General features: G+C 40.3%; 1 protein-coding gene across 1 annotated transcript in view; it reads left to right on the top strand.

Moving 5' to 3' along the window:
• Nucleotides 1–23,022, top strand: part of LOC149282544 (thrombospondin type-1 domain-containing protein 7A-like) — a 105,726-nt gene that overhangs the window by 49,704 nt on the left and 33,000 nt on the right. The window contains exons 3-7 of the mRNA XM_089498112.1: nucleotides 10,137–10,382; nucleotides 16,161–16,342; nucleotides 20,296–20,364; nucleotides 21,902–22,057; nucleotides 22,194–22,397. Of these exons, the coding sequence (XP_089354238.1) occupies nucleotides 10,137–10,382; nucleotides 16,161–16,342; nucleotides 20,296–20,364; nucleotides 21,902–22,057; nucleotides 22,194–22,397 (857 nt within the window). The remainder of the gene's footprint in view (nucleotides 1–10,136; nucleotides 10,383–16,160; nucleotides 16,343–20,295; nucleotides 20,365–21,901; nucleotides 22,058–22,193; nucleotides 22,398–23,022) is intronic.

The following is a 23,022-nucleotide window of genomic DNA, read 5'->3' as shown; positions in this document are numbered from 1 at the left end:
TAAGTGACAGTATCAGATTACATACTACAAAAAGATACATGTTTAATGTTTGTGTGTTTTGTGTGTGTGTGTATATATATATATATATATATATATATATATATATAATTCCCTTAGCTATTATGTATTTTTTAGTATGTAAAAAAAATAAAAACACTTAAAATGTTTTTTTATATATATATTTTATTTCTCACATGATTTATAATACTTTTTTATATATTAAAAATATTTTATATATTTGCAAATTTGCTTAAGTATATTGTAAGCTATGAGTATGTTTACTTGATGTATGGTGAAATATTATCCTGAATGTATTGAGTTTCTCTGCTTTACGCGTACCATACTATACAGGCCAAGAGTTAAGCAAAAATAGATATAATGTAGAAATGTTAGCATGGCGTTAATATTGGTACTGTATGTAGTACACAAAATAATGAAAAGAAGATTTGGTGGACCCTTAAAACTGGGTCCTTGGGAATGTGCAATGACCTGATGGATATCAAAACAAGTTAATGTTAATATAAATGTTAATATATTCTGAAATACCATGGCCTACTGTCTCTTGGCCAGTATGGCAGATTTGACTTGCTGTGCAGGGCTATAATTTGAGCTTGTAATTATATCCACAGAGATGAGCATAATATCGGGTGCAGATAAATGTCTATGTAAGGCAGTTCTTGTTAAATGTGAATGTTTAAAATACTGACTAATCCTATGTCTAGCAGCTTTATATTACGATGGATAGCTCTATGTAATAGTTTACCTTTTTAAAATATTTTTTTCACTTATATGACTTGTCAGTCCTCTTTTTCTGTTGTACAGAATTCAGTTTGAATACATATAAATGTTTATATGAATCCAAATTACACATTATAGATACATTATAATTATGAGTATTGCTCAACTGGCTTTCCCTTAAAATTAGACTTGGGCACCAGGGGGCTCTTCGTGTTCGTCTTCGTGCTCGTCTTCGGGGAAAAAAAAATCTTCGTATTCCGCGAATATTCGCCCGTTCCTGTCTTCTCTTCGGGCGAATATTCGCGGACATTCTTCGTGCTCGTTTAATCTTCGTTTTCCTCCTGGTTGCCTAGCAGGGGTTAATACGGGGTTAATAACACATCACAGCAGCAGCAGCTGCCGTGAAGGTACGTGTGTGCAGCTCTATTGGTCGTTTCGGCAGGGGGCTGGTCTGGCATCAACGAGTGAATTGCAGAACTGCAGAATGCACTTCATTCGTTGATGGCAGGCGAGCCCCCTGCCGAAACGACCAATAGAGTTGCACACACATACCGAGGTGTACTGTCCATAGATGTTTAATAAAAGAATAGGGAATATTTTACATTTTTAAATTGATTTTGGACCACTTTACATGCCTAACATTTGCTACCTATTTACAATGGCATACTTTGCAACAACCCAACTTACTTATTGGACAGGACTGGAAAATAGCAGGACTGTCCACCAAAATCTTGGGTGTGTTGGCAGGTATGCTGATGGAAAAATGTTGGACAAGAACTAAAAAATAGCTTAGGGTTAATGTACGGTTATGTTTAAGATTAGTAGCAGTGCACTGGTTTGGTTAAAGATGGATTATGTCTAAATAATAATAATTTAATTTTAATGTTTTTTTTTTAAAAAAAATAGGGGTTTATTTAAATGTATTTTAAAGTTAGATTTATTATTTAGTACTTGATTATATTTATTAAATGTTTATAGTAGCGTTACCTACCGAGCTATAACTACCTATGTGTATTTGCATTTTGCATACCTAGTTTAGCTAAATTAGATGGGACAGGACTGGAAAAAAGCAGGACTGTCCCTGAAAAAGTTGGGTCTGTTGGCAGGTATGTGGATGGAAAAATGTTATAGGGTGAAGTGTGAGTTATAGTGTTAATGTAATGCTATTAGTGAGTGAAGGCCAGGGCAAATAACAAGGAAAAGGTCCTTGTGTTTTGTGCATTGTAAGTGTGTGTGTATGTGTGTTATGTGTGATGTCACTGTGTGTTATATGTGTTATATGTGTTATTGTGTGTGTTATGTTTGGTTGGTTGTGTATCAGAAGGAAAATAATGAAATGGAAAAGGAAATGGGAAAGGCAAATGAGTGGGCAATTGGCGACCCGCTCACCTGTTTCACCCCAGGGCAAAGCACCCAAACACTGTCAGTCTTAGACGTTTGGCAGCAGACTTCCAGAGCTCAGACACAAGGCCCTAGCGTAAGCTGGCCACTCCGGCGGAGGTAGCAGGCGTTGCCACACCGCAAACAGAGGCAGCCAGGGGGGAGAAACTGCCCTTACCATTAGGGACATTTTGGGCATGACTCTAGCCAGGAAGCGAACTGGCAGAGAAGAGATGCTGGCACCACCACCAGCAGCAGCATTGAAAAGGCGAATGAGTGGGCAATTGGCGACCCACTCACCTGTTTCACCCCAGGGCAAAGCACCCAAACACTGTCAGTCTTAGACGTTTGGCAGCAGACTTCCAGAGCTCAGACACAAGGCCCTAGCGTAAGCTGGCCACTCCGGCGGAGGTAGCAGGCGTTGCCACACCGCAGACAGAGGCAGCCAGGGGGGAGAAACTGCCCTTACAATTAGGGACATTTTGGGCATGACTCTAGCCAGGAAGCGAACTGGCAGAGAAGAGATGCTGGCACCACCACCACCACCACCACCACCAGCAGCATTGAAAAATTGGAAAGGCGAATGAGAGGGCAATTGGCGACCCGCTCACCTGTTTCACCCCAGGGCAAAGCACCCAAACACTGTCAGTCTTAGACGTTTGGCAGCAGACTTCCAGAGCTCAGACACAAGGCCCTAGCGTAAGCTGGCCACTCCGGCGGAGGTAGCAGGCGTTGCCACACCGCAGACAGAGGCAGCCAGGGGGGAGAAACTGCCCTTACAATTAGGGACATTTGAGGCATGACACTAGCCAGGAAGCGAACTGGCAGAGAAGAGATGCTGGCACCACCACCAGCAGCAGCATTGAAAAGGCGAATGAGTGGGCAATTGGCGACCCACTCACCTGTTTCACCCCAGGGCAAAGCACCCAAACACTGTCAGTCTTAGACGTTTGGCAGCAGACTTCCAGAGCTCAGACACAAGGCCCTAGCGTAAGCTGGCCACTCCGGCGGAGGTAGCAGGCGTTGCCACACCGCAAACAGAGGCAGCCAGGGGGGAGAAACTGCCCTTACCATTAGGGACATTTTGGGCATGACTCTAGCCAGGAAGCGAACTGGCAGAGAAGAGATGCTGGCACCACCACCAGCAGCAGCATTGAAAAGGCGAATGAGTGGGCAATTGGCGACCCACTCACCTGTTTCACCCCAGGGCAAAGCACCCAAACACTGTCAGTCTTAGACGTTTGGCAGCAGACTTCCAGAGCTCAGACACAAGGCCCTAGCGTAAGCTGGCCACTCCGGCGGAGGTAGCAGGCGTTGCCACACCGCAGCAAGTGCAACCAGGGGGGAGAAACTACCCTTACCATCAGGGACATTCGAGGCATGACACTAGCCAGGAAGCGAACTGGCATTGAAGAGAGACACTGGCACCACCACCAGCAGCAGCAGAATTGGGAAAGGCGAATGAGTGGGCAATTGACGACCCGCTCACCTGTTTCACCCCAGGGCAAAGCATCCAAGCACTGTCAGTCCTTGGCGTTTGGGAGCAGACCTACAGAACTCAGACACAAGGCCCTAGCATAAGCTAGCTACACCGGCGGAGGTAGCAGGCGTTGCCACACCGCAGCAAGTGCAACCAGGGGGGAGAAACTACCCTTTCCATTAGGGACATCTGAGGCATGATTTCAGCCAGGAAGCGAACTGGCAAAAGATACTGGCACCACCACCAGCAGCAGCGTTGGAAACGGAAAAAGGTGAATGAGTGGGCAATTGACGACCCACTCACCTGTTTCACCCCAGGGCAAAGCATCCAAAGACTGTCAGTCCTAGGCGTTTGGGAGCGGACTTACAGAGCTCAGACACTAGGCCCTAGCGTAAATTGGCTACACCAGCGGAGGTAGCAGGCATTGCCACACCGCAGCAAGTGCAACCAGGGGGAGAAACTACCTTAAACATTAGAGAGAAAAAATTTAACTTTCCAAGCTAAGAGCTGGGTAACCCAATTTGGGCAGATTGAATTTAAGAAAGGCAATCTGCTCCATCAGATGAGGTGCCATGCGTGAGCGCTGTGGACTCAGTATGTTTCCAGTCATAGAAAACACGCGCTCACTTTGAACAGTGGTTGGCGGACATGATAGAAGCTGCTGCGCAACCCATGAGAGTGCAGGCCACACACTCTTCTTTTCATCCCAGTAGCTAAGAGGATCAACATTAGGAGCAGAAGGAACTTCACAGAGGTAAAGTTTGACCATTTCAGCAGCACTACTCTCCTTTCTGCTGCTAGCTCTGTCAGATGGTCCAACTATACTGCCAAGTGCCTCTTCCCAAAACGCAGCTGCTCCACTCAGCTGTGTTGTGCTGCTTGTGGCACTGCTGCTGATGCTGCTGCTAGGGGTAGCAGACCACATCATCTCTTCCTCCTCCTGCACCTCACCCTCCTCGGACAGCATTCCCATTTTACGCTGCCAGTCACGCACCTTGTTGACCAATTGCTCCCGGTAGCTACTGAGAACATTGAATTTCAAAGCTAGCTTTCCCTTAATTCTTGGATCACAAAGGCACGCTAGCATCATTTCGGGACTCTCTTCCATTCGCTTGCGAAGGTGTACTTTTAGCAGATCCTTCAGCTTCCTGACTATGGCTGCTACGTCAGGATGTAGAGTGCCACCTTGAACAGCCTCACGGTTTCCAAGGAACACATCCATCTTACTGCCTAGATGGGAGAACACTGGGATTACCTGGGCCAGACTGGCAGTGTTTGAGCTTAAATTTTCTGTGGCATCCCTGAATGGTTTAAGGACTGCCACTAGCTGGGCGATCACTGTCCAATCCTCCCTATTCAATGGAGAGGTAATCCCAATATTGTGCTCTGAGGCAAGATTATGGATTGCCCTCTGCTGCTCCAAAATCCTCTCTAGCATGTCTAACGTGGAGTTCCACCGTGTACTGACATCCTGACGTAGGCAGTGTACGGGAAGACCTGACCTCTCTTGCTCTTCCCTCAAAAGTTGGCTAGCCTTAACACTATGGTGAAAGTGCCCAGCGATCTTTCTGCAGCGGGACAGAACTACTGCTGCCACATTAGTTCCTTCTGACATTGCTGCCTTCACTACAAGATGGATGATGTGGGCTGCACAGCGCACACCAACAATATGACCATCTCGCAGCGCTTTCACCATATTGGCACCTCCGTCAGTTACCACAAAACCAACTTCAACATTGGTGCCCGCCTCTGCTCCCACCCAAAGGCTAAACATTTTCCTAATCGCATGCAGAATATTTTGGGAAGTGTGCTTTTCATCCATCACTTCTGCATGGAGAAGGAATGATCGGTAGCCTGCTGCAGCAACTTCCTTAGACACACCGGGCTGCCACCAGTGTGCTGTCAAAGAAAGAAAGGCATGCTGGGCGCTAGGTGCACTCCACAAATCTGTAGTGAAATGAACACACTGACCAGCAGCCTTGGAAAGCTCCTCTTTCACTGCTGCAACACAGGACCGATACAGCGAGGGGACAATGTTCCTGCTGAAAGTGGAACGTGACGGAACTGTGTATTGTGGAGCCACAGCCGCCATCAATTGTTTGAAAGGCTCCCCTTCAATCATGGAGAAGGATGCCCCTCCAACAGCAATGAACTGACCAATAAGTCGCGTTACTTTATTGGCCTGCTGTTTGGGCATCGTTCTCTTGGAGTGGAATGCCCCAAATTCTTCCAGGGTGGGCTGGGCATGCAGTGCTCCAACCTGCCTTGGTCTCTGGCTGCCAGCACTAGTTGCTGCTGCTGCTGCTGCTGCTGCTATTGGCTCAGAAGAAGAAGCTGTTGGGGTTTTTCCACGGCCACCAGCTATGCTGCCTGCACTAAGTTTTACCTCTGCATCTTTCCCCAATAGCACAGCGTTGTGTTGAGTGCTGAGGTGATGCTTCATGCTAGCACTGGTAAAATGGCCAGACACTTTCCCTCTGCTTATTAGCTTCCCACAATGTTTGCACTTTCCATAGCGCCCTTCTTCAACATTTTCAAAGTGCTCCCAAATTGGGGCGCGCATAGCCTTGGAGTGTGCCTTGGGTGCTGCTCTTACTGCTCGGGGTGGATGAACAGAGGCAGAACTAGTGGTGGCGGGACTGGTGGTAACAGTACTGGCCATAGTGGGACTGCTAATTGCTTTAGATTTGCTAGGTTTTGCTGCTGCTGCTGGTGGTGGTGATGGTGATGATCGTAGCGGAGAAGGTGGAGGCTCAGGGGAAAATTGTGCACTAGTCATTTGGACACTGCTCCCTGAGGAATCTGATTCCTGACCACTCATCTCCTCTACTTCCTCTGGCTCATAGTCTAGCTCTTCATTAGCCAGATCGAATGGAATTCCTGCTAGGCTGGAGCTAAGACTGATATCGTCGTGAGACTCGTGACTAGTAGTAGTGCGAGCAGGAAGAATAGACTCTGCACTTGGCCTCTCAGTCTCAGGCTCCTCTGCTACCTCGCTAGGTGGAGTTCCACTATGTGTAGCCCTCTCTCTAACTGTCTTTACAAAAATTTTGTAAGGACTTGGTGGCTTGCTAGAGGTACTAGGAGGACATGGCGTGGCGGTACCAGTGGGAACAGTAGGCGCAGCACTAGTGGTGGTAGAGGCGGGGGTGGTGGTGGTGGTGGTTTTCCCTACAAAGGAATGAGATCGCTTTGGTTTGGGACCCCTCTGAGTCTTGCTGCTAATTTGGCTCTGCTTGGTACCTTGCATGCTGCTGGTGGATGGGGAAGATGCTGCTTGGGGCAAAAGGCACTTCTTTTTAGTCACTGGGCTGGTACTACTTGTGCTACCCTTTAACTTTGAACGTGCTTCTGGTGCTTTAGGCTTTCCGTAAAAAACCATAGAGCTTGTGGGCCTAGCCGCACTACTACTGCCTGCTTTTGGTGCCTTTCCTTTACTTGATGATCCTTCAAGCAATGCTTCCCCAAATGATAAGCGAGAGCTTGGCCTACTTGGCCGACTAGACTGACGCAAAGGCTGCATCTTAGAGCTGGTGGTGGTGCTGGTGGTGGTGGTGGTGGTGGTAGATGGAGCTTGTCCCTCCTTAGTCCCAAAAGGAGGATCCATTTCAAATTTTGTGTTGTGTGTGTAGTGTAGTGTAGTGTAGTGTAGTGTAGTGTTTAAAAAACTATAAAAAAAAAAATAAAAAAATAAAAATAAAAAAAAGGAAAAACGAATTAAAGACAAAAAAATTAGAGGAAGTTCTCTTCAGTGCTACTGCTTAAAAAGTAAAACTATGCACTACTGCACTGTGCTGTGTGCAATCTGCCAAAATCCTAAAGTTATTGAAATTATTAACTCAAGATTAACTATTTAATAACTAGCAGTATTTTATTTTTAATTTGAATTTACACGGGCCTAAGAGCTTAGCCTACCACTATGCTAGCCTAAAGCTATATTTCCTTACTATAAGTCTACCTCTAGGCAGACGCTCTCAAACCCACTAAGCTAAAGTGAGGTTAAATCAGATTCAGTATATGATTTATTAATTAATATTAAGTTATATAATATTAATAGATTAGAACTAATTTACTTATATATTATGTATTATAGATAGAAGAATATAGATTATGAATTAGAATTTAGAATTAGAATTACTTATATTATAGATTATGAATTAGAATATTATTATTTATAATATATTATAGATTAAGATTAAAGAAGATTAGAATTATTTTAGTACTACAGCTAGTAGCTTGAAGCTTTGCTTAGTACAGCTCGTCACAGTCAATTTTTCTTGAAAAGAATTAGAAATAAAATAAAATGTCACAGCAAAACGGTTATCTTCACTGCTTGCTGCACTCACTAGCCCAACAAGTTCACTTCACTGATGGACTGAGGTGAGCAAAACACTAAGGGTACTTTTAATAAAATTGAAATAAAATGTAAAATAAATGAGAAAATCTTTGCAAAACAGTTAACGTCACTGCTTGCTGATCAAAAAAAAACACAGCACTTATGCGGCTGCACTCACTAGCCCAACAAGTTCACTTCACTGATGGACTGAGGTGAGCAAAACAAATGAAATAAAATGAAAGATTAATTAAGAAAAATTGACTTGGTCTCTTACTGTTGCTAAAACAAAGCACAAACTATAGAGCTGCAGCACCAGTACTAATAAGATTAGCTGAACTATACGCTAGTAGTAATTAATTAATATTATTACTTTTATTTATAGCTAATTTAATTAACTATTAAGATAAGAAAGAATTAGAGAATTATTGATATTACTGATTTTAGATTAGACACTAGTAGATGTTCTGAATGTCTACAGTACACTCTACACTAGTATACTATTACTAACTATAACTGACAAATATATATATAATTTTATAATGAATTCAATTATTAATTATATTAATTAATATTACTGATTTTAAATTAGACACTAGTAGATGAATGTCTACAGTACACTCTACACTAGTATACTATAGTATATATATATATATGACTGACAAATATATATATATATATATAATATTATAATGAACTATTAAATTATAGATTCTATTAAATTGTAATTTATAAATTCTATTTAATTTATTTAAGCAGGACAGGCAATAGGCACTAGTGCCAGCCCAGGGCAAGGGCACCCCAGTGCCACTGAGGCACTGGGTGCACTGTCAACTCAACAGCACTTACACTAAAGTTGATGACAAATTAATTTTAAAAAAATTAAATTAATCAAATTATTATTATTAAATATATTAATTAAGTAGCACTGAAGTGAGGATGAAGTACACAGTGAGAAATGGCAGGCTAAGGCTTACCAGTCTCACACAGAACAGAACAATCTCTCTCTGTAACGCTCGGATGCAGCACAGCAGTGTTGCCAAAGCAGTCACAGCGAAAAATGAATGGATCTCTCAGGCAAGCTCTGGTCTTATAAAGGCGCCTTCAGAATTCAAAAAACAGCAGCACAGGCATTGGACGAGACCCTTAGCGTTACGTCACAAGAGTGAGCTGATTGGACAGACGAGGATCAGCTCACTCCTGTTTGAAATTTTGGCGGTTGCGCGGCAAAAACGAAGACGATCACGAAGAATCTTCGATTCTTCGTGATTGTGAGTCTTAGTCTTCGCCTACGGTTTGCCGGCACTGTATTCTGTTCTACGTTCCTTCGGAACGAACAAAAAAACGGCCTCTTCGTGCTCGTTTTCATGTTCGCCCGAAGACGAATGCACAAGTCTACTTAAAATTACCGTTGATATACTGTATTATTACAGGAGATTCAATACAATTTATCTGAGGTTTAATAAGCTATTGTAATAGGAAATGTTAATATTACCATGCTTACATTTCCTCGAAGTTCAACTTAATAAATGATGATGATTATGATTAAAAATGTGGAGTTGGGTTCCCCAAGTTTGTATGTATATTTTTTAATGCATATGGCAGTTGAGCTTACATGGACTCTAATTAATTAAGTCTCAAGTTAGAAAATTAGTTCTGTCTCATTTTCCTCCTTCTTTGGTTACCTGTACTGAAATTAAGAAGAATTAATATGCAAACCTCTTGCGTATGCTCAGTAACCCTTAAGTCACTGGAGCAGCACCCTAGTGCATGCATGCCAGGAACACATTAGTGTTTAGGTAACATGCAAACAATTGGTTCCCACACCCATTGACTCCTTTGGAAGCTCTCATTGACTAGAAAGGGGGGATCAATTGATCATGTGCAGAAAGCATACTGTGGTGTGCTGTCTGCTTTTAATAGAAGCATCTAGGGGAGGAGTTAAATGGTAAAAAGAGATAGAAATCTAATTTTCTAATGCCAAAAACTATAGAAAGCCTGAATTGATTCACATTCTCTACTTCTAGTAATATTTAACCTGTATATTTGTTAGCACTTTACTGTGTGTGTAATGGCTACATTCGTTTCTTATAGCACTTATTGTGAAAAATGGGGCGCATCAGATATACATCATTTAAAAAGTTAGGCTGTCTAAATTATCTAAGCATGCACTAACAACAATTTAACATGTTTTTTTTTTTACAGTTTTTGCCAACAGGAGAAGCTGCCGATTACTTTCCAGGCTTGTGTTATTGATAAAGATTGTCAAGTTTCAGAGTGGTCAGAGTGGAGCTCATGTTCTAAGGCATGTGATGCAGTTTCTTCTAGTGGACATCATACTAGAAAAAGAACTATCAAACTGTTTCCAATAGGTAATGGGAAAGAATGTCCACAATTAGATGAAACGGAACAGTGTACTCTACCACCAGACGTTCCACACGATTGTGTTAAGTAAGTAAACATCAAATAATAACTATATCAATATCCAGATATATACTGTACCTAATATACAGATAACAACGTCTCCTCTGTTGCAAAAAGCGTGAGCATGAAATATGCCTTAGGATAAGTAAATTGTACCTATTCTGAGTATTTAATGTTAAAGGGAATATGTATAAAAGGCAACTTCTCAGGCAGCACACACCATTATCTACAAATCTGCTTTAATATCTAAAAATTATTATTTTTAGCAAGCAGCACAAATGTGCATTAACCTAATCCCTAGCTCGTCAAGAGTAGAGGAGTATAAGCCAGAGATGTGCTTTTGTTAACTTTGGTTACTTTTACAGACACTTATGGGTTCCTCCTTAACTAGTAAGTCTTGAACCTGCAGAGCTCTACAGCTAGCTACATCTATTGAAGTTGTGGAGCATCCACTAGGGAGAAATCCCTGGAAGTTTTTAAGACCTCAATGCTCTACAGTTTACAGATACACTCTGGGTCCTCCAACTTCTATTATTATTATTATTATTATTTTTTATTTATATAGCGCCAACAGTTTATGCAGCGCTTAATACAATACATAAATTCAATGCCCAAGAGCCACCTACTTTAAAAACAAAATTGACACCACCAGGGATATCATCCTCCCCATGGTGTTAATCATATAGCACCTCAGCCTCCCTCATCATCTCAACCCACCCTCACCTGCTTCAGTCCAGTCATACCTGCTGAAGTTTCTGAGGTCCTCTCGTACTCCTACCTCACCACCTGTCCCCTCGACCACGCACCTTCACATCTCCTACCATCCCTCTTTAGTGTCCATACCCCAACCCTAACTAACATCCTAAATCTCTCTTTTTCATCTGGTGTATTCCCATCCTTGTTCAAACATGCCATCATCTCTCCTATCAAACCTTCCCTTGATCCCACATCACCATCAAACTACCTTCCAATTTCACTTTTCCCACTAGCATGAAAACTGCTGGAACGAGTAACTTGTAGTGCTTGACACTCTACAATCTGGTTTCCGTCCACATCATTCAACAGAGACTGCACTCACTAAAATTACTAATGACCTCTTCACAGCTACAACAAAAGGTCACTTCTCACTAGTTGTTCTCTTGGACTTCTATGCAGCCTTTGACAAAGTTGGCCACCCCCTCCTATAAACCCTCCATGCTCATGTCATCTGTGACACAGCTCTTTCCTGGGTTAAATCCCACTTCTCTGACCATGCTTCATTAACAGTGTTTAGTGTTCCATTAACAGGAACTTGCTCCTCTCCCCTAGCGCTATCTATTGATGTTCCTCAGGACTCAGTCCTTGGGCCTCTACTATTCTCGATCTACACTTTTTCCTTCAGACAACTCATATCATCGTTTGGCTTCCAGTACCACCTATATTTAGATGACACCTGAATCTATATTTTTGCTCCTCACCCTCTCTTCTTACTTGCCCCATTACCTAAAGCTTAACATCTTCAAGACTATGGTAATCCCACCATCTGCTATGTCCACAATTCCTGACAGCTCTGCTATCCAACCAACAGACCAAGTTCACTGCCTTGGTATCACACTTGATTCTGCACTCTCCTGCATCCCTTACATCCAGTCCCTCATTAAATCCTGACACCTTCACCTTGTGATATCCTGTCTGGATTATTGCAGCACCCTACTAACTGGTCTCCCTGTCTCCTGCCTTTTGCCGCTCTAATCCATCCTCAACACTGCTAGATAAGTCTCTCTCTCTCTCTCTGTCACCGTTCTTCATCTGCTGCTCCACTATGCCAATCACTTCACTGGCTCCCCATACCCTTCAGAATCAAATTTGAACTTCTGACTTACAGAGCCCCCCCCCCTTATACCCCTACCCTCTTATCCAAATACACCTCTAACCAACCTCTTCATTCCTCTCTCTGCTACTGTTATTACTTCGTCCCACTCTCGTATACAGGATTTCACCCGTGCCGCACCCCACATTCTCCCTCATATGCAACTTTCAAAAGCTCTCTGAAAACCCACCTTTTTCGAGACATGTACAATCTTTCTTCCCAATACTCTTCGCCATCATTATAATTAAGCGATCCGAACGATCAACAACTTCAACAGATCATCCATACCCAATCAACAAATCCCCATCCAAGCAGTCCTCTCCTATTGTTTCACTTCCCCCAACCACCAACTAGAATATAAACTCTTCTCTTGTTGTACTTGTTGTTATAATGTGTGACTTTAATTTATCCCATTGACTGTAACAACGCTATGGATTCTGCTAGTGCTTTATAAATAAATGTAATGCATGTAATGTAAAAAGGACCTAAGGAGTCAATAATCTGAGTATGTGTACGTATATACAGTGGCGAATCTACCGGGGTCGCAGGGGTCGCGACTGCGACCGGGCCCCGGCGGCAGGGGGGCCCAAGCCAAGGGGCCGCCCGAAATCTTTTTTAAGTTTTTTTTTAAATAAGGCAGGGGCGTCCAACATGCGGCCCGCGGGCCAAATGCGGCCCGCGAGACCTCGAGGTACGGCCCGCGTAAGATCGGCAGCCAGGGCAACCGATCTTACACGAGCCGCACCTCAAGCCCTGCTACTTACTTGTGGGAGGGTCTTCTGGACAGCACAGAGGAAGCGGAGTTCACGTGACATCCTACTTCCTCTGTGCTTTAGCAGAGAAGGCAGAGGGAGGCCGGGCCCCCTGCTGAAGTCTGTGAGCGGCATCGAAGGGAGATGCAGTGCAGGTAAGGGGGTGGGGAGGGTGTTTGAATGAGTGTGTGTGATTGAGGGAATGAATCTGTGAATTAATGATTATATGAATAAATGAGTGTGTGTGTGTGTGTGTGTGTGTGTGTGTGATAGCATGGATGTGTAAGTGCTGGAACCTAGGCATGATGGGACTGTGATTGCTGTTAGCAATCACACTCCTATCATGCCAAGTCAGCCAGTACATGCTGAAACCTGGCCAGCTGCCCCCCTTGTGTAGTGATACTGCCAGCAGTATGGGGTCTGCACTTACAGCCACCCTGTACCAGCATGTACTGGCTGACTTGGCATGATAGGAGTGTGATTGCTAACAGCAATCACAGTCCCATAATGCCTAGGTTCCAGCATTTACTGGATGGATGTGTAAGTGCTGGAACCTAGGCATGATGGGACTGTGATTGCTGTTAGCAATCACACTCCTATCATGCCAAGTCAGCCAGTACATGCTGAAACCTGGCCAGCTGCCCCCTTGTGTAGTGATGCTGCCAGCAGTATGGGGTCTGCACTTACAGCCACCCTGTACCAGCATGTACTGGCTGACTTGGCATGATAGGAGTGTGATTGCTAACAGCAATCACAGTCCCATAATGCCTAGGTTCCAGCATTTACTGGATGGATGTGTAAGTGCTGGAACCTAGGCATGATGGGACTGTGATTGCTGTTAGCAATCACACTCCTATCATGCCAAGTCAGCCAGTACATGCTGAAACCTGGCTAGCTGCCCCCCTTGTGTATTGATGCTGCCAGCAGTATGGGGTCTGCACATCACTTACAGCCATCCTGTACCAGCGTGTATTGGCTGACTTGGCATGATAGGAGTGTGATTGCTAACAGCAATCACAGCGAGCACAGTCCCATCATGCCTAGGTACCAGCATTTACTGGTTGCCTGGGTATGATAGGAGTGTGATTGCTGTTAGCAATCACACGCCTATCATGCCAAGTCATATTGCTAATTTTGTCCAATTGTGTGTTACCTACTTTTATTAAACATGTGAGTTTTTATTATTATTTTTAAAGGTGGGGGTCATTTTCGGTTTTGGCTAAGTGAACCCTGAATGTTTTGGTCCAGAATTTTCATTTTAGTTCATCCCTAGAATAAATCTAGGGAATCCTGAATTTGTAGTCGCAAAACTTTCAAGGCCCAGAAATCAGTGAGAGGAAGAGTAAAGGTTTTGTGTCATTTTACTTTATTTTAATCTGCATATTTTATTAAAGGCCATATTTTTTGTCACAGTGAAAAATGAGTGCGGCCCGCGCACGTATACAATTCTGATGAAGTGGCCCACTGCAGAAAAAACTTGGACACCCCTGGATTATGCCCTTTGTACATGCGACCCTTTTTCTTTGATTTTTTTACAGATATGATTCAATATGTAAATTGAATTTGTTGAATTAGTTGAAAAAAAATTGTTGGGTAAAAATCATGTTTTTTTTGAGGGGGTGGGGGGGCCCTTAACAGATTCTCGCACCCGGGCCCTGAGGCGTCTAGTTACGCCCCTGCGTATATATATATATATATATAGATATATTATATGTTATATACAGTATATCATAATGCTGTATAATATAAATTTGGTGCGTTACATTATTGGTGTCAGGAAACATCTCATATCCTTCATTATTCATCAATTCTCAGCACTACATATACTCTGTTCTGAAATCAGCACTATGCCATAAAATACCTTACAGTGCAACTTTTAAATGAGGGTGATTATGGATTTACTGTAAAAGGAGGGGGAAAATTCTTTCATGCTTTTTTCAAAGCATGCATTTCATGCAGAGCTGTCATTTTTTCAAAAAGTCTGAAAATGCACAGTCTAGCTCATGTTTAAGAGACACACGGATGGGGTGATAGCAATTAAAATAATGTAAAATTATTTGAATTTCTTGAGCAGATTTTACTGTCAAATAAAATATTTATATAGAAGTTTCGTTATTAAAGAAGTTGGACGTGTTATGTGATTAATTATGCATGCAACTGAAGTATGTTCAGTATGATTACACACAATATTGAATTAAAGTGAAGATACAGTAATTCCAGTCTCTTATGAGTAAATATACCTATAAAATTAATTATAATAATTAATTATCTTCATATTACATGGCAGTGACAGATTTTGCAGTGCGTTACAAGGGTGATTTATGCATATTAATGCCGATCTATATCGTAAGCTTGCAAGCAGGCAGTTGGTATGCGGTTGTTTATCTCAGTCTGTAAATTCTAATTTTGCTATACTTTGAATGTATGTACTATAAGAAGTTTTGTGTTTATATAATAAAAACATACTATAGTATTTATTAATATATTAAAAAAATTATTCTTTAGTATCCCAAGTATATCTATCTACTGTATATATATATATATATATATATATATATATATACACACATATATATCATATGGTATGTCCTGATGAAGGCTCTGTGTAAAGTCCCGCGAGTGCTCCTATTTTCTCCATAGATGTCTATTTGTGGTCGAGGATCAGCACTGGGGCAAGTAAATTTTTCGATTAGAGAGTGCCTTCCATTCTAGAGGCAGATAGATAGATAAATATACTTGAGATAATAAAGAATTTATATGTAAAATAAAATAATTTTTGTGATCTGCCACAATATGCAGAGTTGTTAACCTGGAGTCTCTGGGTGAAGCCCTGTCTTCCCGGGTCTCCAGGCCAGTTTATTTTTCCCTGGGAAGGGTAGCAGAATTTAGCCATCCCCACTCTCTGTCTACTCCCTACCTATTCCCTTCCACACCTACTGTAAATAAAGGCTGCCCCTTTCACAAAGCCACCCTCTCAAAAAAAGGGAACACTCTGGATAGCTTATTCTGTTAAGTTCCAAATTATGACAATATGTATTTAGCATTGTGTGCTATGTGTATGATTCATGTTTGACTTCATGGGCACCCATAACACATCCTGCCTCCACCTCTTTCAGCATGAATTCCTTGATTGAGACACTTAACTTTAACATCTAACATATATTATTTTTAATAATAACCCTCATTTATGTGTGATTTTGACAGGTATGCCTGGAGAGCTACAGAATGGACAGAATGTCGCATAGACCCCTTGCTTAGTCAACAAGATAAAAGGAGAGGTAACCAGACGGCCCTGTGCGGGGGAGGAATTCAGACGCGTGAGATTTACTGTGTGCAAGCCAATGAAAATCTTCTTTCTTATCTCAGCACAGTAAAGGATAAAGAAGGTATATGCCATGCTTACTCATATTTTGAAAATGGTGTAGACTTCTTAATGACATGCATTATGCATTTAACAAAAAATAGCAAAAATCATTGGTTTGTGTATAGCCTGTTGGGTTCTCATAAAGCACAATTCCCATAATGCCCAGATGTTGACGAGAGTTCAAAAACAGCTGGTTATGTTACTATTAAAAGCTAAAATATAAATACAGTACATTTATACAATATAAAATTGTCTTAAAATGTGATATGATCTTCATCTAAATTACAATAATGAACAAACACAATTAACTAATAACACACAAAAGCTAACTGGAGTGAGGAGCTAGCAAACCAAAGTCCAATCAGACATCGTAGGAATATGGTTGAGCTTAAGAAGTTCTGTAAGGAAAAATGGTCCAAAAAAACCCCAAACAATCCTGAATGTTTGTGGTTATTGCTACTAAAGGGGGTTTGACCAGTTATTAAACCCAATGGTTCACTTACTTTTTCCACCAGTACTGTGAATGTTTACTGGAAGTGTACAATAAATACATCAAAGTTTAAATCAATATCTATCTATCTATCTATCTATCTATCTATCTATCTATCTATCTATCTATTTATCTATCATCTATGTATCTATCTCATGTAAAAAAGAACCAAAGCATCTAATAGTGATTATTAGATGTTACATTAGTTAGGATATTCATAGCAGGTGAGTAAAAATATGACGAGAGTTTAATTTGCTCTACTAAGCCCTTGAGCATGGTGCTCTTATGGGTTATGTATCTGGTGAAGAATTATCTGAAGTGACAGAAGAAACTGGCTAAATGTGCATCTTTAAGATGTGAATCCTGGTTTGCCTTTTTATTCTATAAAATATCTGCAAATCTGCCTTTGTAGGTATAAGAATTTGACAGGTGGCTGTTTGAAATGTTATTGGAATTGCAAAATCCACCTCAACTATTTTACTTTGTTATCTTTGATATTTGTTTTCAACATTTAATAAAACTGTAATTCACCATAAAGGGATGCGTTCCTCCTTTCACATAATACCATTGTTTATGGATTTTCTTGTCGACAGTAAACAATTGAATGTGATTGATGAGTCTTATATATAGATCTCCAGGTTTCAATTCCTTATATTTCAGCTTCTTGTACTTGTGATATTTCATATTTCTGACCTGAAAACGTCAGAATACACTTTGCTCTGCTCAGTGAGCTTGTCACACAACCTATTGACATACCTTCTCTATAGTATATTTTTGAAAAGAAAATATTTCTTTTTTTGTGTTCCCTGAGGCTAATGTACTCTTTTTTTCACATAAATTGTATGCATTCATATGGCTGTTTTTGGAGGAGGTGCGTTTAATGAAAAGAGAGCTATACTGTTACCGAATGGATGCAAGAGTGCTAGTATAGGTCCATATGGACTGCCTACTTCAAAAACTATTCAAGGAATTAGCAACACATCTTCCGAGGCATAATCAGGATTATCTCTCACATTCTCTGATCTCTCTTTCTTTCTCTATATCTTTACACTGGATTGTGGGTACTGGTATTAACCTCTTGTTAAGACAGACATCCCACTCAACAGAGAACCCAACCTTAGAACATCTGAACGAGGGCTAGATAGGGTTATTGAGGAGTGCTGTTTTCAAGAGGAGTTGTAATATCATGTTGAAATGTTTTTCAAATTGTAAAAAATTGTATTGTATTGTATTGAAAGAAACAAACAAAAAAAAAAAAGTACACGAAACGTGGCTTTTTGTTATTAGCAGCTGTATTTCATAACTTATTTTAACAATGCAGAGGATTGATAACACAGTTGGCTGTATTTATGACGGGTTAAGTTTGGGTTATTTATTATGTCCTTTTGACTTTGTTTTCATGGTACTTTATTCCTATTTACAGCATTATCCAATATGTGCCTCTGCCAAAGGTGGCTCATTGCTCTTATTCTTTGTTTCATTTCAATGGTACAGCTATATGAGGAACTATTTTATATCATGGTATGCTAAGTAATATTTTTAAGTTACAGAAATGCTTATTTCCAATATAATTTTTTCCAGCTGTAGCTCAATTAATAGAACATTTTTTGGCTCATTTGGATATTGTTTGCAATTAATTATGGAATTAAATTGACCTTAAAGCCTTAAAGATCTTTTTTAAATCTACTTGGCAAGCAGTTCAATAATTGGTTATTCAACTGTATGGTTCCACACTATAAATGTTGAAATCAAACACAAACATTCATAAATCTTTACTCCCATATAAAGAAGTCTTCAAAAGAACCAGCAAAATCAGCCTAGAAAACACATAAAGAAATTGTCAATAGCTAGAACAGCTGGAAATTGCAAAGCCAGCAAAACACATTATTGCTGAAACTAGGAGAGGGTAAATTAGCATTTTCAATTAAACCATCAATTTTATTTCCTTTCAATGTGTTTCAGCAGCCATGTGTGAAAAATCAGTTACTGAAGCCTACATTTGAACACAACACACGTTAGTTGCTGCAAAAATATGAATTCAAATATTTTTTGTGAAACTATAAAGCATTGGTAAATTTAGCAAATGTGCAAGCAAATAAGTAGTCTACAATACTATATACTTAAAAGTGATATTAAACAAATATTGCTAATTGTTTACACAAGTTAACATGTAATTCACCTGAATTAAAAAAAAAATTACCCATGTTAGCTGGAATTAGCATATGGCAAAATGGGCAACACTTGATGAAAACACTTGAGAAATGGTAGATTTGGGGTTAGAAAGGGTAACTTATAGTCATAGTAACCTCCTGAACTTGTCAGGGGCCTACTAGCAAAAGCCAAAGTCCATATTCATACCCCTCAAAATTTCCAATGGCCAAAGTAATACACTTTTGTTTAAGGGGTTTGGTTGGAGATCTATCCAGGGGCAGACATGACTTAAATGTGTATGTGTCTTATTCATGGCTATTTATGTACTAAATTAGGGCTTTTAGTATTTATGCAATTTAATTCATAAACATTTTTTTTCTGTTGTATAACACATTATTGTGATTATTAGTGCAGCACTATCATACACTCATACTCACTAAGTGTCGGAAATGTCTTTAAAAAGAGGGATATCAGGAAAGTAACACAGAGGCATTTGGGTTACAAATAGGTGGTGCCTTGAAGACCACTGACAGTTTATGAGATGTTAACAGAATACATATTTATAATGGAAATAAATACAAATAAGTTGGTTTAATAAATTATCATTATTTATATCATCTGGTTGCTGAATCATAGAAGATCTAAGAAAAATCTTTAATGTAAAATGTGTTCTGATTTTAAAAGTTCACAGATGTATGTAGAACCTCAATGGGAAAGATCTAACGCATCGAGGAGACTAATAAAAAATGTTTTGGAATAAATAAATTTAAGATTAGATACTCATAGCTAGAATGCGAGACCATGGAAAATAAAAGTCAAGGAAACATTTTAATAAGAACAAATAAAATGAAAAATCTATAACATTTTAAAGAAGCAAGAATATCTGTTTTCTTCAAAGGAATCAATGAGTGGTGCTTCACTAGAAACACATACTAATGGAATGGTTCCCAATGCATTCTTCCCCAAGTCAAGCAGCAGGGTTTAAGACAGAACCTTGTTAGCAGGCTATAAAAGCCATTGTGCTAAAAGGTATGGAACCAAACAGTTCTGTAGAGTGTTACATATGCAAACACAGCAGAGCAACAGAACACTGTGGGACACAAATATTTAGTATAAATTAAACAAACAGTAAAACAGTAAAAAAAAATCAGAGGCTCCCCTTGCCCTACAGAGTCTTTCTGCGTGAGTCCTTGAAATAAAGACATGGCTAACCCTTTAATAACAAAAATCTTTCAATATTCTCAAATGACTATTTACCTAACATTTGCATGAACTAAGTTTCATTTTTGAACTATATAGTGTTGTAAAAATGTACATCCTTCTTTTCATTTCAGACAATCATGCTCAGAGTCCATCGAAGTCTAGTGCAGCACCATTTTTGTCAATCACTTTTGAAATAACAGGTGGGTTGAATAAAACCTTGGAATTGATTTGTTGTTTGTTTGGAAACCCTAGAACCCCAAATTAATTAAGAAATATTTTTATGTTGTGTTAAGTAATTCATTTGATTGCCTCTTCTCTGTTCTTCGACATTCTAGCGTTGCTCGGTTTTCATTCCCTCTACATCTGTTTACCTCTGTGCGTGCCAGTTGTCACTCAATGTTGTCCTGGAAATATGGCTATTTGCTGGTCTTTCTTGACTGAACAACCCCAGTGATGATTCTATACTACTGTTGTGTTAACAGCTATGTTCTGCCTGTAATGTGAAGTAACCTAGGAGTTTTTTCACGGTATGAGTGACAACAATACTTATGTCACCACAACAAGCAGTGACACTCATGGAAGCATTGTAGGAGAATAGTGTTGTATATACTGTTGTAAAATATTTCGACAGGTAGATGAAAAACAGATTGTGAGAACCTTCTATTTCTAAACATGTACAGACAATAATGTGAAATGGTGGTCAATGCTAACCTGACAGCTTGGATGCCTCCCTGATATTCCTTTTTACCCCCCATATGCCACTCTTACCCTCCCCCGACTTACCAGTGCTTCCCTAGACTTCTCCCCATGCTTCAGATCCCTTGGTGTGTAGTGGTGGCAGCCAGTGAAGGTCTGTGCGATGCGCGCAGACACCCTCCACTGCTGCTGCCGGCACGTCCGCCGTGGCTTCTATAAATAAGCACCGAAAGGTCATGTGACACCGGCGCTCCATCATAGAAGTCCCGGCAGAAGTACCGGCAGCAGGGGAGGAGCATCCAGGTCCCCTGCAGATCTAGATCTTAAACAATGGCTATTTTTTTAGAGCATTTCCTCTGAAAAAACCTTGTCTTATAATTGAGCAAATATGGTATATATTTTTAGGTTTTTGTCACTATGGTCACCAGCATCAACTTGATTGTCACAAATTTTGATCTCTCACATTGATAAAATAAGATTTTTTTTACTGATAGATCCGCTTCTTCTTTTAAACTATTTAAATTCACTTAAATACTGAAATTGAAATCCTTGGCTGAACAAATACTCATTTGTTTTGCTCTCTTAAGTGCCTATTTTAGTATTAACTTCCTAAATATTTTTGCAAAGAACTATAGCTGTGTGAAGGTAACCTTGTTTGAAGGACTGAACATGTATCATTGGCAACACAATATTAATATCACAGCAGGTCAAGTTACAGTAAGTCGTATTTCTATACTCATGTTTCTTCTATACTCATAGCCTCCAACTCTGCTTAGGAAAAACTGGCGAACATTTTTTCTCTTCTCCATTTTCAAGTATGTTTCTTGAATTAAGCACAATGTGACACCACTGTTTTGATAAGCATTTTTCTAAGTATAGGGACTTTGCTGATATGTATACTTATTTACAAAATCCTTAGAATAACTTTATCCTATTTTCAGGAGTGTATAGTTTGAAATATGTAACTTGCATAAAAGGAAGCAATTGTTTTCTAGGTATTATTGAAAACATAATGCTATCCATGTGTTGGATCTCTTACAGCTTCAAAACCTGTGGATTCAAAACTATGCACAGACTCCCCATTAAGTACCAGCCAGTTGTGTCATGTCCCATGTCCCATAGAGTGTGAAGTGTCTGCCTGGTCAGCTTGGGGACCATGCACATTTGAAAGTTGTGATGATCAACAAAGCAAAAAGGGTGAGTAGAGAGCTGTACAAAATCTCCAATTTGTACCATATATTTAAATATAATTTATTTATTACATTATCATTTTTAATTATTTATATAGCTCCATCATATTCTGGATTAAAATGCATTATTTCTGTTTGTATAGGTTTCAAGCTTAGAAAGCGGCATATTATGAATGAGCCAACAGGAGGTACTGGTAACTGTCCTCATCTAGTGGAGGCCATACCATGTGAAGAGCCTTCTTGCTATGATTGGCGGCTGGATAGACTAGAAGAATGCATTCCTGATAATGGAAACAACTGTGGAACAGGCACCCAGGTGCCCGTAGTTACATGCATTAATAGTGATGGTAGGTTAATTGACCCTACGGCATCATATGTCTCAACTGTCTCATTTTAAGTGTCCTAATTTGTTTGGCATTGTCCTGCTGAGCTGCTCTGCTGTTTTGGTTTGTAGTGGGCAATGGTGATCATCGGTCATTGGGGAGATCAGACCCCTGACTTCAGTCACAGCAATCAGATGCCACTATGCCACCTATTGAAACAGTGTCAGTATATGAGGTTTTGCATCATTAGACCACATTGAGGTTGTGGGAGCTCTAGAGTCATGTCCCATATGCCTCTAAGCATAAAAAACATGAAATGTGAAAATTCAGACTAACGTGATGTTGTCAGCAGCCTCTGTGCTCCATAATCATATCACTCAACAAAGAAAACCACCAACTGGATTATGGGAAGAACTCCTTTATTAAACACTAACTACAAGCTAGTTATTAAAAACAAAAGGTTACTTAATTCTAAACACGTGGTAATTATAAACGGAATGAGTCATTTATAATCATGAAGTAGATCCAATGATTTATTTTTATTTTTGGATAAAACATACAAGAGCATTTTGTCTTAGTGTTACTGCAGTGTCAGCTTAGTAAAATGTTTACAAACATAAATTGGCCCTAGAACATTTTCCCCATTTAC

The sequence above is a fragment of the Sceloporus occidentalis genome, unplaced genomic scaffold (assembly GCF_023333645.1).
Source record: "Sceloporus occidentalis isolate IW3139 unplaced genomic scaffold, rSceOcc1.0.p SCAF_113, whole genome shotgun sequence".
Lineage (NCBI taxonomy): Eukaryota > Metazoa > Chordata > Lepidosauria > Squamata > Phrynosomatidae > Sceloporus > Sceloporus occidentalis.
The sequence above is the reverse complement of the archived record's forward strand: the minus strand, read 5'-3'. Positions and strand labels throughout refer to the sequence as shown.